Source organism: Canis lupus, chromosome 6 (assembly GCF_003254725.2).
Source record: "Canis lupus dingo isolate Sandy chromosome 6, ASM325472v2, whole genome shotgun sequence".
NCBI classification, from domain to species: domain Eukaryota; kingdom Metazoa; phylum Chordata; class Mammalia; order Carnivora; family Canidae; genus Canis; species Canis lupus.
The window spans coordinates 24,592,942-24,607,786 of record NC_064248.1 but is presented as its reverse complement, the minus strand read 5'-3'; the positions used below and the strand labels follow the sequence as shown (position 1 = coordinate 24,607,786).

Sequence of the window (14,845 nt, the reverse complement as noted above, 5' to 3'; positions counted from 1 at the left end):
GGAAACAAAAGCAAAAGTGAACTATTGGGACTTAATCAAGATAAAATATTTCTGCGCAGCAAAAGAAACAGTCAACAAAAATAAAAGATTACCTACAGAATGGGAGAAGATATTTGCAAATGACATATCAGATAAAGCTAGTATCCAAGATCTATAAAGAACTTATTAGACTCAACACCTAAGAAACAAAAAATCCAATCATGAAATGGGCAAAAGACATGAACAGAAATTTCACCAAAAAAGACATACACATGGCCAACAAGCACATGAATAAAAAATGTTCTGCATCACTTGTCATCATGGAAATACAAATTAAAACCACAATGAGATACTACCACACACCAGTGAGAATGGCGAAAATTAACAAGACAGAAAACAGCAAATGTTGGAGAGGATATGGAAAAGGAGAACCCACCTTCTTGGCAAGGAACCCTCTTGCACTGCTGATGGGAATGTGAACTGGTACAGTCACTCTGGAAAACAGTATGGATGTTTCTCAAGAAGTTAAAAATAGAGCTACCCTACGACCCAACAACTGCACTACTGGGTATTTACCCCAAAGATACTGATGTACTGAAATGCTGGGACACCTGCACCCCAATGTTCATAGCAGCAATGTCCACAATAGCCAAACTGTGGAAGGAGCCATGATTCAACAGATGAATGGATAAAGAAGATGTGAGATATGTAGGTATACATGCATACATATATTTGCTTCCAGGTGGATGGAACTGGAGGGTATTATGCTGAGTGAAGTTAGTCAATCGGAGAAAGATAATCATCATAGGGTTTCACTCATACATGGAAAATAAGAAATAATGAAAGTGATTATAAGGGAAAGGAGGGAAAATGAAGGGAAAAAATTAGAGAAAAATTAGAGAGGGAGACAAAACATGAGAGACTCCTTACTCTGCGAAACAAACAAGGGGTAGTGGAAGGGGAAGCAGGAGGGTGATGGGGTGTCTGGGTGCTGGGCACTGAGGGAGGCACTTGATGGGATGAGCACCTGGTGTTATACTATATTGGCAAAATGAAATTCAATAAAATAAATAAATAAATAAATAAATAATCCTGAAGGAAATAAAATGGAAGGAGGGAAGGAGGGAAGGAAGGAAGAAAGGAAGGAAGGAAGGGAGGAAGGAAAGAAGGAGCACAAAACCTTTGACAAAGATATGCCTTTTCCTTCTCTAGAAAGCTTTTCTGAATACTTACAAAATTGTCTCTGCTAAATTCATACACAGTTATAGCAAGTTAGGTGCTATAAATTTTTCTAGACTGCTACAAATGGAGGGTGATCAAAAAGAAATAAAACCCTTTGGATGAGAAAAAGAGTGGCACATGGCTAGAGATGAAACATAAGCAACAACAGAAAAGACAGCTATTGCTTCAAATAGGGTAACCCGTGCTCTCCATACTTGAGTCATCCTAATAAATCTAATAAATCTAATCACCCTAATCTAATCTAATAAATCATAGATCAATAAAATATACGCAAGACCACGTTTTCACACCATTAACATATTTGCCCATTCAAAAGTTTTACCACCAGGGGGCACCTGGGTGGCTCAGTGGTTGAGCATCTGCCTTTGGCTCAGGTTGTGATCTGAGGGGTCCTGGGATCAAGTTTCACATCAGGCTCCCCACAGGGAGTTTGCTCCTCCCTCTGCCAATGTCTCTGCCTGTCTCTGTGTCTCTCATGAATAAATATATATAATCTTTAAAACACACACACACAAGTTTTACAGGATGATAAGTAGCTGATGCCAGCCCTCAAATGTTGGTGGGATATCAGCATGCTATCAACAAGTCAATCGTAATAATGTTGTTAGGGGGAAGTGCATCTGTAGAGGGCAAACAGAAAACCATGGTTATTCTTTTAACTTCACATGTTACTAGGAACCTCTGAGCTTCCCTGGTCCTTGTCACCTAGCCCCACAGGCGGGGGAAGTGAAAAGGTGGAAGGGCACACCAAATACGATCATCTTGTTTTTGAAGGGAAGATTTCTACATTGGCAGGGAAAGGAGGAAATTCACTTAGAAATAAACTCAAAAGTTTTATGTTCTTAGAGAGCTCTGCCCTCAAGTGAAACTGTCATCAGAGCCTAATGGGAAGTTTCCCAAAGACTAGCAAGATAGGTGAGGGGAAATACTCAACTCCAGTGCTCTCTCCTTCCTGTCTCACCTGGGAGTAAACTCAGCCTAGCCCCAGATAAGTAGAAAACCTCACACTAATGTCCTAAGTGGGTAACACACACATAAAGGAATACCAGTAGAATGGAAAAGAGAAATATTTGAAGCAATAATGGCTGAGGATTTTACAAAATTCATATAGAAAAAAAAAATTCATATAGTCACCAAATCACAGATCCAGGAAGTGCCAAAAATCAAAAGCACAATAAATAGCCAAACAAACACACAAACAACAAAAAAACCAGATATGCCTAATATATAACATCCAGCTACAGATCATTAAAGACAAGAAAACAATTTTGGAAATCTAGAGCAGGTGGACGAAGAGAGAGAGGGGAGAAGTCACACCTTACCCAAGGGGAACAAGTGTAAGAACTATATCACACTTCTTTTCATAAACCATGCATGAAGAAGGATAAAATGTATAAAGTGTTAAAAGAAACATCAAACTAGAAACATCAAACTGGCCAGTGAAATGATCCCTCAAAACACACTACAAAGTAAGGAAAACTGTCAAGGATAATGATGGGCATCACTTCAATGATAAAAGAGTCAATTCTCCAAAAAGGCATAATAATTTCTAATGTGCATGCATTAATAACAGTGTCAAAATACATGAAGCAGAAACTGAAAGAATTGCTGATGGAAATAGATGAACCTATTATTACAGCTGGAGAATTCAAAATACTCCATCAGTCACTGACAGATCAACAGATACAGAAATTCCATAAGGACACAGGTGAACTGAACAGCATCGTCAATCAACTGGATCCATTAATATTGGTAGAATACTTCATCCAACAACAGAAGAATATACATTCTTTTCAAGCTCACATGGAACATTCACTGAGACAGGCCATATATGGGGCCCTAAGATACATCTGAACAACCAAAGAAATAGAAATCACGGGAAGTATGTTCTCAGATCACAAATGACTCCAACAGGACATTAAGAACAGAAGGACAGGTGCAAAATGACACAAAAAAATGAAGATTAAGTAGGATACTTCTAAAGAATTCATGGGTTAGAGGGGAGGTGGGTAAAAGGATGGGTGAAAGAAATGAAGGGGATTTAGAGTACACCTAATGTGATGAGCACAGAGTAATGTACAGAACTGCTGAATCACCATACCATGTCCACCTGAAACTAACATTACACTGTCAGTTATACTTGAACTTTACTTTGATTAAGATTTTATTTATTTATTTGAGGGGGGGAGTGCGCATATAAGCAGGGGGAGTGGCAGGCAGAGGGAGATGGAGAAGCCCAATTCAGAACTCCGTCCTAGGACCTTAGGAATATGACCTGAGCCAAAGGCTGATGCTTAACTGACTGAGCCACCCAGGCATCCCTATACTTAAACTTAAAAAAACAAAAGAACACATGGATCACAGAAGGCACTTCAACAGAACTTTTTAAATATTTCAATCTAAATAATAATGAAAAATGAACACATTAGAAGGAAATTTGTAGTAATGAATGCATATAAAAGGTTCAGTGACTATAACATTTTTCTGCTTACTTATAAATAAATGTATAGAAAGCACTTTAGTATACTTACAGCAAAGATGGTTCTCCAGAGGTAAATTAGAAATGCACAAATTCCCAAGGATTCAGTTACAACGGTAAGGGTCCACAGAATCTCAACACCATCAGAGCCAAGAGGGAAATGGCCAGGCAAAATATGGACAAACTGAAATAACATTTGAGATGATGAGGAATCTCAAAGACATTTACAACTTATCTGTCAGAAAGAATAAGCTTTATAAACCCTCAGCCAGCCTCCAGGAGGTAAGCATACCTCTCAAATGCCTCCTTATGGAGGAGAAGGAGCACAAATTGATTACAAAGGAGCAGAGGAAAATTGTTGGGAGTGATGAGTGTGTTTGCTTTCTTACTGTGGTGATGGGTTTCATTGCTGCCTACCTATGTCAAATATCAACTAACTGTAGTCTTTAAAAAGATTCTGTTACCATACATAAATTATATGACACTGAAGCTGTGGGAAACTAGTAATAGGCAAATCTTAAGAGATTGTATTTTGCCTACAAACGCATTGCAAATTTTTTTCTATAGCGAACAGAACTTAAGAATTTATAAGGTAATTTCAAATAGACAAAATAAGTAAATGCAAACTTAAAGTAGATAAGAAGTCAGTGACTTCTACTGTACCTTCTTGAAGTGCGTAGGTAAACTTCTTTGGAACATTTCCAAAACTATACCCAAAATCTATGGAAGAATGAAAGCAAGAAGAAATGTACTAGAGATACAAATAACAATGTTATATAGACAGATGTTGATAGATAAGGACATAAGTGAGAGAGACAGAAGGCTATTATAATAATTTGGGATTACTATTACAACAAAAATTATAATTATTGTGTAGTTTCTGAAAACATTGATATTTCCTTTCAATGCTCACTTTGCTTCTGAACCACAACCCAAAAGGTCAGATTTCTGAAGTACATGGTAATTTGCATCATCAGGTGATCTTCTATATTTTGATGATACCTGTGAGATTTTAAGTTACTTGAACATCTACCTCCAAATAGCCAATGAAGGTATTCATGTTCCTATTTCTTGGTATGGTACTTAAATCAATCAATAGCAACTATGAAATTTAATTTCTAAAAGAATACAAACTTCCTGGATATGGTCACCAAAGAAAGAACACATCTCATTTGACAAAAACTAGAGTTAGAAGTATTTGAGAAGAAAAGACACTCACAATCCAATTCATCCTAATTCACACCAAGCTTGAATTTTGTGCAAACACACCTCTCTAGAAAGGAGCCTCTGAAATCTATAACATTTTCATTTTAGCCCTCAAACTGAGGTCATGAGAACATATGCTGGTGAGAAACACACTGTATCAGAATAGCCATGGTCTGAAAGACAGCAGGAGCTGTCAGCACAATGGTTGATCATGGGGATCTAATACACAAAACAGAGGGCACTGGTCATGAATAGAAAACACCCCCAGTCATAGATACTCTTGTACCTCTGGCAGCTGTCTGGATGCTGATATCAGTAGCTTACTCTTAATTAGATTACCTCCAATAGGGCCAATAACACTAGGCTCTCAGAGACCATGGCCATGAACAAGTGGAGGTGGGAAACACAAGATGAGTTCGTTTATGCAAGAGCTCAGAGATGAGGGGGAAGGGAGAACTGAACTGATCTATGAGATGCAGCCCAGGGAGACGGGAATAATTCCAATAATGCCTACCAAGGAATTTCCTCCTTTGAAGACTCAAAAGAAACAGAATAGAGTCTGTTTTGACTGGAGGCATTCATGTGGGATGATTCTGCCTCAATACAAGGGTTGTTCCTGACTACTGGGACTTTCCAGATCCCTCTCTAAGAATCTGGTGGATGCCAATCTAAATAAGTCTACTTATTGCTATAGATGTTCCCTATCTGGCTCTTTCTCTCTCCCCTGGGGATACAAGTTTTGCTTTTTAACGCTTTGCTTTTTAATGATAGAGTGATATATTCACACTGGGAACCAGGTATTTCTTCATATTTGGACACTCCTAAGGACATTCGGGACCTTTTTACTCGGGTAAGTCAACACTCTGCACTTACTTGGCCGAATAAAGGATAATAACTTATTCACTTCCTGATCATGTCACTCCTAGTGATTTTCCTATGGCAAATGTCCCAGCAGAATGAGGCCAATTAGTGTCTGCTGGGTTTCTCAGGGCTCTCATTGACTTGGCAGGATACAGACTCCCTGGGGTCAGCTTCCAAGAACAGAAGGAAAGGGTTGAATGCAGAGTTATGAGAAGTCAACCACCCAGGAAGCACAGAGCACAAAGGACATTTCACTTTTTAACTGTAGTACCTACACCGATGCTTAAGATACCACGGTTCCCCAGGCTGCAAAAGTTCACAAATGTGAACAATATGCTGATAGGAACACAAACTACATATAAGATGGACCCAAAACTTAGAAGGCTTGAAGGAGGATCTTGACCAGGCTTCCAGGAGCAAGTCTAATACCCATAGCTCCTATAATTAGTTCCTGACTTATTTGTGTATTTTTTTATTTAATTCATTTACTTGAGAGAACGTGAGTGACAGAGAAGGCATGAGTGTGGAGGAGGGACAGAAGGAGAGGGTAAAGCAGACTCCCCTCCCCCATATTAGGGAGCCTAATGTGGGGCTAGATCCCAGGACGCCCAGATCATGACCTGAGCAGAAGGCAGCTGCTTAACCAACTGAGCCACCCAGGTGTCCTGAGTTCCTGACATTTTTAAAGTCAATTTTAATGAGGTATAATCTATATATCATACAAGCCCCCTATATAAGACATAATGGTCAATGGCTTCTATATCTTCACAAATCCTTCCTTCTTGATACAATGAACCTAGTATTTACAGGTTTCCATCCAGCCAACACTGCTCTTTTTGGACCAAGCGGCACAGACAGGACCCAGAACTTGATGTGGACAGCTGTGGCCACAACCCCTTCAGGCTGACCAAGAAACCTGCCTGTGGTTCATGATCTTCAGAAAGAACTGAAGTTTTTCTGAAGTTCCCATCAAGGAGACTGAAAAAGCTATTTAACCACAATGCAAAAGAACCCAATAGGATGGGGCAGCCCGGGTGGCTCAGCGGTTTAGGGCCGCCTTCAGCCCAGGGCCTGATCCTGGAGACCCAGGATCGAGTCCCACATCGGGCTCCCTGCATGGAGCCTGCTTCTCCTATGTCTCTGCCTCTCTCTCTCTGTCTCATGAATAAATAAATAATCTTTAAAAAAAAAAAAAAAAAAAAGAACCCAATAGGATGGAAGACACCACCAGCAGCTTCTGGGCACCTGGGCAGCTCAGGCAGCTAAGTCTTGGTTTGGATCAAGTCATGATCCCATGGTTCTGAGACTGAGGCCCTCTTTGTGTTCCCTGCACATTGTGTTTGGGATTCTCTATCTCCTTCCCCCTCTGCCCTTCCACCAGCACCTGTGCCCTTTCTCTCTCTCTCTCTCTCTCTCTCTCTCTCGCTCATATAAAAAAAATCTTAAAAAAAAAAGGAAGACACCACTGATGTGCCATGTTTACTCACATTTGTGTTTGGGCAACCAGGACACAGGAATAAGAAGAACCAGAAAAGCAGACTCTGCACCTCCATGTCCTAGTGCTTTCAGGGGGCACTGGGACACCAGGGAGGAGGTGGAGATAGGCAGGAGCAGGTTGGGGTGGGATGAGTGTGGAGGAGTGGGAAAGGGGACAAGGTGGTAATTAGGGATGGGGGAGGATGCGAGCAAAGGGTAAGACTGGGGAAGCTGTTTGTCAGGAGAAGAAGGTAGCAGGGACAGTGCCAGGGTTAGATTAAGTCCTGGAGGGGAGGAAGGAGGGTTCAGAAAGGATAGTAGTTCAGCAGGTCAGTAATTCACTAGGTCAGCAGGACACAAGGAGCAGGTTAAATGGACTCTCAGGAGCAGCTGAAGTGGAAGAGGATCCCTCTTCCTCCAAGCCTTCTCCTGAGTGAATGTTGCCATAGCAACCCAGAACTTTATAATCTCTCCACCAATCAGCTGCCGTTGCCCCCAGTAGATCAACATGGATACCACAGGTGAACCAATTTTTAAAAAGCCCCTTCCTACCTGCTGCTCCACAACAAAGTACAGTTACCTCCCTAGTTTCTCTAATGGAACACAGACTTGAATGGTGAAGTAAGTTGTCCAATGTCACAAACTACCCTTGGTTTCAGCCTCACCATTGAACCTGTTTCATTCTAACAGGTTGTTTTCTGGCACATGGAAAGTCAATGAGATGTTCATAGGATTCTTTTCTGATCGAAGTTGAAGACCACCTCCTCCATGTCCTATTGTATGAGTGCCTCACCTTATAAGTTTTCTGGTTAATTACTACAACTCACTCTAATGTGTTATACGTTTAAACAAGATCACATTTCTCATATTTTGAAATACTTTTTAAAATGTCAAATTGGAGATACTCTGAACTAGAAATTGCAATATCTAGTTTCCAAGAGTGCTAAGAACAGCTGAAAGAATGTGAAAAATGGCCTCTGCTTCCCTATATCCAGATTTCTGAATCACTCACTCACTCCACAAATACTGACGGAAAGCCCAGACTCTTCTAAGCAAAGTACATCATAGTTAGTGATCCAGAACACACAGCCCAGCCTCATGGGGGTTAGGAATAACGGAGCAAAAATATTTAGTCTAATAGCAATACAGCAAAAATATAGCCACAAACTGAAATAAGTGCTATGAAGGGAGGGACCTGGCTAAGATTGTGAAGATATATTGTAGAAGGAAATTGCCTATTTGAGGGGATTAAGGATATCTTCCCTAAAAAATCCCTACTTGCCCTGATGTCTGAAGGATGAATGGGACATCAGCAGGTGAGGGGGGCATCGATGTCACACAAAAGGAACACTCAGAAGGTCATGCATACACTGCAGAGAGTCCAGGGCTAGGATGCCAGGAGTCATTAGACAGGTGGGCTTGGTCCACACCTTCCAGGTTATTTAGAGCCAATATGATAATTGTCACCCAACATCCATTCTCCCTTCTCTGTCACAGATAAAAATCTGACTCTAGGAGAAGCTGCACAACTTGCCATGATCACAGATTCATTCTGAGTTGGATTTTTTAACTGAGATATTTGCACACCCTGGGATAATTCATTGAGCACTTTTATGTAGATATGTTATACCTCAATTAAAAATTTCTTAGAAAAGACAGAACGTAAAGACTGCTAACTCTGGGAAACGAACTAGGGGTGGTAGAAGGGGAGGAGGGCGGGGGGTGGGAGTGAATGGGTGACGGGCACTGGGGGTTATTCTGTATGTTAGTAAATTGAACACCAATAAAAAATAAATTAAAAAAAAAGAAAAAAAGAGACATGTGCCCACAGTGAAATATACCATTTTAGGTGTGTAATAGGAGGATTATATTCATAAGGGTGCACAACCAACATTGCTGGAAACATTTACTTTTAGCACCATGTTGGCCTATCCTCATTTTTAGAGAAATTATGTAAAAATCATATTTTTAATTGAGTTTATAAAATACACAATTTAAATGCATACATATTTTAAAACAGCTCAATGAGATATTAACATGGGCATTTGTCTGTGGGAATGACTTACCACCTCAAGATGCTAAGGACATCTCCAGGTGCCTAGCTGGCTTCCCTCTGCTATTTGGTATGCCCCCCAGAATATCCATTAACCATTCTTAAAGCTCCTTAGTAGGAAACAGAAAGGCAATAACTTAGAATGTCCAGATGCTGATCCCACAGGTTATACAGCAAAGAGGGCTGACCAGAACCTCCCTTGTTCCCTAGAACAGGTTTTCTCCTCAAAGGTGAGCAGAAAAGTCCTAAGAGGCCTCATCCATCTTGGAAGTGATGGCAGCAGCACGTGTCATGGCCCCAGTGGTGTGGGGGCTAGAAGACTTCATCATGGGCCTAAAGAACTCAGCTGGTTCAGACTGAACTGTGGGGAAGGGATCTTCGAGATTCTCATTACCCCTGGCCTCCATGGGTAGGATGACACTGAGGGTACTCCTACCAGACAATAGCACAATGATGTTTCTAATGAACTTGCCACTTGTATCACTGATCACTGTGATGGCTTTGTCATGTGTCAGCACAGCATCAGACACATTTCCTAATCTACATGTAACCTCCACATAAAGGCAATGACCAAGTCTTGCTTCCCCCGGGATCCAACTGTCCCTTGTACAACTGAAAACATACTAGAAAGGTTTGTCCTTGGGTGATGTTTTAAGTATCCTCCCTGCTTCACTCAGGTGGCTATTCCTCATGCTCTTTGCAACAGTCTCGATGCTGGCCTCTGCTGTCGATGCTCTATGAGACACATGATTTCAAGATGTTAAAAAAGCTGATGCTGGAAAGCATTACAATCACTCATAAAATGACAAAGGAGGACATCAGATAGTTAGACGAGGAACATTTGAGGAAGGGAAAATGAACAGGAGGCGTGAAGTGACAGACCCTTCAAGAAAGAAGGATAATGACAAGAATCAGCATCTTGGGAACATTGTTGAAGCCCTCAAATATTTTTCTTTAAAAGAGAACCATTTTTATGACAGTGCTGTGCACTTAGGAATGGATTTTAAAACATGACCATATTTGACATATAATTTTCTCGGGGAGTTTACATCCAAACTCCCCTCCACCAACTCTTGACTCAGTTTGTGTTTCTGCCAGGAATAAGCACAGAGTTGCAACTACAGCCTCAATGTTATTAAACACAAGGTAAGCATAAGTACATCAGATGATTACAAGGCAAATTCTCAAAGGAGTTTTGCTTTCCTCTTTCAAATCACAGTATTAAGTTTTGGACTCCAATGTTTCAAATCAAACATTAAAAGCAAAAACAAACAAGAAATCATCTTCATCCCAAGAATGAAAAGAGAAGCCACAGACTTGGAGAAAATCTTTGTAAAGGACACACCTGTAAAGGTCTGCATGAAGGAACCTGGGAAGATGACAGAGTAGCAGGGTCCTAAGCTCACCTACCTCTCATGGATGCACATGGAAAACAGTCACTTCAGTGCAACCCCAGACTGGTAGGGCAGACTTTCCACACTTAATCCTTCAGAGGAGGCTACAGTGAAAAGTGTCGAGGGGAGAGATGCAGTCTGGTTCCGAACTCCCAGGGAGACCAAACACAAACAAGAAGGACACCACAAACACAGAGAAGAGAAAGAAACAGATCCCACTCCAGGCACCCCAGACGCTGGGAACCTGCACCAGGAAGATGACTCCCTGTAATACTGGGTGTTGAAACCATGGGTCTAGGGCCTAAATTCATGAGTTGAGGCAGCCCAGGTGGCTCGGTGGTTTGGCACCACCTTCGGCCCGGGGCGTGATCCTGGAGACCTGGGATCGAGTCCCTCTTTGGGCTCCCTGCATGGAGCCTGCTTCTCCCTCTGCCTGTGTCTCTGCCTCTCTCTCTCTCTCTCTCTCTCATGAATAAATAAATAAAATATTTTTTAAATTCCATGAGTTGATATAATCAGCAGGCCTTAACTCCAAGTACTTTAAAAATCAGAGGGCTTAGCTCTTGGAGAGCTAGAGAGCCACAGGAAACTAGGTCTCCTCCCTTAAGGAGCCGCATAACAAACATACAGGCCTCGATACAGCATAGAAGTAGCACTTTGGAAATCACCTGGGGGATACTGGAAGAAGATTTACATATTAATCTCAGAACATGCCCAGCAGGAGCAAGAGTCTCTTGCAGACTTCTCCAAAAATAGAAGAACTGGTGGGTGCTGTTTCTCTGCCCTCCCAAGCCCAGATATCCAGGCACTTGCTGGAACCACCATGAACACTCTTCATCTACCTTCCTACCACCCCAAGCTCTGCCCTACATTCTCCTGGGGACTGCAGCTTCCAATCCCACCCCACTCAGCAAAAGTCCCTTCAAAGCTGCTCCCATCATGTCTCTTTCTGCAAGTAGTTCTGATAGCCTGTCCTACCATGGGGAGAGGGAGAGATAACCACATATGCCAGCAGTAGGATAGGGGCAGACATCTAATCTGAATGCCAGCCTTGTCCACTAACAAAAATCTCACAGGGCCTACACAAGGAGAAAGCCCTGTATTTGGGCTGCAACCACAGCACCAGACTAGTGGCAGACATCTGGTCTGATTTCAGGCCCTGCTGACTAATGAAAGCCTCTCAGGGTGGTGAGGGATACTCTGCAGTTAAGGGTGGCCATAGTCCCAGAAATGGACTTAGAGCAAGCATCTGGTCAACCCAACTACAAGCCCAAGGCAGTGCCAGACTGGCCCTTTCACAGTACAGGGACCAAACCCTGTAGCTGGCTGGCCAGGAAAGCCAATGACGCTCAGTCACAACCACACATTGCATGCACGACATACAGGAAACACCCTGGAAGTGCATAGTTTAGGTGAAAAAGGGACATTACAGTATAGTGCACTATAGGACCTCTTATTCATAAACCCACTGCTTTCAAGGTCAAGAGATATCACTGACTGTCATAATACACAGAAAGAAACACAGAGAATTAGGCAAAATGAGGAGACAGGATTATAGGTCCCAAATGAAAGAATAGGACACAATCAAAGCAACAGAGCTAAATGTAACAGAGATAAGCATTATGCCTTGCACAGAACTCAAACTCATGGTCATAAAGATACTCACCAGCCTTGAGAAGAGAGTGGAGGATCTCAACAACACCTTCAACAATGAGACAGTCAACAAAACTAAAAGACAACCTACAGAATGGAAGAAGATATTTGTAAATGACATATCAGATAAAGGGTTAGTATCCAAGATCTATAAAGAACTTATTAAACTCAACAGCAAAGAAACAAACAATCCAATCATGAAATGGGCAAAAGACATGAACAGAAATTTCACCAAAGAAGACATACACATGCCCAACAAGCACATGAGAAAATGCTCCGCATAATTGGCCATCAGGGAAATACAAAACAAAACCACAATGAGATACCTCCTCACAGCAGAGAGAATGGCTAAAATTAACAAGACAGGAAACAACAAATGTTGGAAAGGATGTGGAGAAAGGGGATCCCTGTTGCACTGTTGTTGGGAATGTGAACTGGTGCAGCCACTCTGGAAAACTGTGTGGAGGCACCTCAAAGAGTTAAAAATAGAGCTACCCTATGACCCAGCAATTTCACTGTTGGGGATTTACCCCAAAGATAAAATGCAGTGAAAAGCCAAAACACCTGCAACCCAATGTTTATAACAGCAATGTCCACAATAGCCAAACTCTGGAAGGAGCATTGGTGTCCATCAAAATATATATAGATATGTATATTTATATTCACCACATCTTCCTTATCTATATATGTATGTGTATGTGTACGTGTGTGTGTGTGTGTGTATATATATATATAATGGAATACTACTCAGCTATTAGAAATGATGAATACTCACCATTTGCTTCAAAGTGGAGGGAACTGGAGGGTATTATGCTGAGTGAAGTAAGTCAGTCAGAGAAGGACAATCATTATATGGTTTCACCCATACTGGGAATATAAAAAATAGTGAACAGAATTATAGGGGAAAGGAAAGAAAATGAGTGGGAAAAGTTAGAGAGTGTGACAAAACACGAGAGACTCCTAAGTCTGGGATACGAACAAGGCGTAATGGAAGGGGAGGTGGGCGGGGGGATGGGGTGACTGGATAATGGGCACTGAGGGAGACACTTGACAGAATCAACACTGGGTGTTATTCTATATGTTGGCAAATCGAACTCCTATTTATTTACTTATTTATTTATTTAATTGGAAAATAAAATGGTGGAGAGTAGATCAGCTACCTAATCTCTACAAATGGTCAAGTTGGGTCCAGGAAGGCCTCCTGTAAAGGTGGAGAATATGATCAATGAGTTAGCAGTCATCAGTGACTGGGAGAAGAAGAGTTCATTGAGAAGTTTTGAAGGGGGGGATCCCTGGGTGGTGCAGCGGTTTAGTGCGTGCCTTTGGCCCAGGCCGCGTCCTGGAGACCCGGGATCGAATCCCATGTCGGGCTCCCGGTGCAAGGAGCCTGCTTCTCCCTCTGCCTATGTCTGCCTCGCTCTCTCTCTCTGTGTGTGTGACTATCATAAATAAATAAAAATTTTTAAAAAAGTTTTGAAGAAGAGCTGATTCAGCATAAAGTGAGTTCAGTTTAAGAAATAGAGTAAAATAAAAATAAAGTTATTTTTGGCTTGAAAAAAACGAGACAGAAAACTTAAAAAAGGACCAATTCGAGATGAAAAACTCAGTAACTGAAATTAAAAATATAAATGAGGGAATCAGCAATTCATTGTAGGAAGCAGAAGAACAGATCAGTGAGCTAGAAGACAGAGAAATGTAAAGCAACCAAGCTGAACAACAAAAAGAAAGAGAAAAATCCAAAATCAGAATAGGTTAAGGGAACTCAGCAACATTATCAATCATAAAGACATTCACATTATAAGGATCCCAGAAGGAAAAGAGACAGAGAAAAGGGGCAAAAAATTTATTTGAAAAAAATAACACCTGAATTTCCTCCTATTTGGGGGAGGAAACAAATATCCAGATTAAGGAGGCAAAGAAAGGCCTTCCCAAAATCAAGCCAAGGAGGTCCATACTAAGACACGGAATAATTAAAATGACCAAAAGTAGTAATAAAGAGAGAACCGTGTGTTGTACTATGTGTTGACAAATCGAACTCCAATAAAAAAATATACAAAAAACATAAAAATTAAAAATAAAAGCAATAAGACGTAAGAAAACAGTTACACACAAGAAAACCCCATAAAGCTATCAACTGTATTCTGGAGGCCTAAAGGGAGTGGCATGATCTTTCAAAGTTCTGAAAGAAAAAACCTCCAGTCATGAATTTCCTACCCAGCAAGACTATCTCTTAGAATATAGGAGAGATGGTTTCTAGACAAACAAAACTTAAGGATTTCAGCACCTCTAAAACAGCCTTTCAACAGATGATAAAGGAAACTCTCTGAGTGGAAAGAAAAGACCATAATCAGGAATAAGAACATTAGGAAGAGAAAAAACTTCACAGGGAAATAGAAACATAATAAAAGTAGTAGATTAATCACTTATAAAACCAGTATGAAGGTTAAAACAGAAAAATAGTAAAATCATGCTTCTCCCTCTACCTATGTTTCTGCCTCTCTC

At 41.1% G+C, this 14,845-nt stretch overlaps 1 protein-coding gene across 24 annotated transcripts in view; it reads right to left on the bottom strand.

Annotated features, from left to right (window-relative positions):
- The window catches only part of LOC112640290 (transport and Golgi organization protein 1 homolog), a 91,351-nt gene that overhangs the window by 20,255 nt on the left and 56,251 nt on the right, over positions 1-14,845 (bottom strand). For 7 of the 24 annotated variants that reach the window (XM_049111333.1, XM_035718043.1, XM_035718047.2 and 4 more), the window contains 3 exons: positions 12,357-12,430; positions 4,364-4,420; positions 3,753-3,884 (listed from right to left, as the gene is read on the bottom strand). The exons of 4 other annotated variants lie outside the window; for them this stretch is intronic. In XM_049111333.1, the coding sequence (XP_048967290.1) occupies positions 3,753-3,884; positions 4,364-4,420; positions 12,357-12,430 (263 nt within the window). Of the gene's footprint in view, positions 1-3,752; positions 3,885-4,363; positions 4,421-7,254; positions 7,679-12,356; positions 12,431-14,845 lie in introns of those variants that run through there. 13 more of the 24 variants (XM_049111336.1, XM_049111335.1, XM_049111337.1 and 10 more) reach the window with 7 other exon arrangements.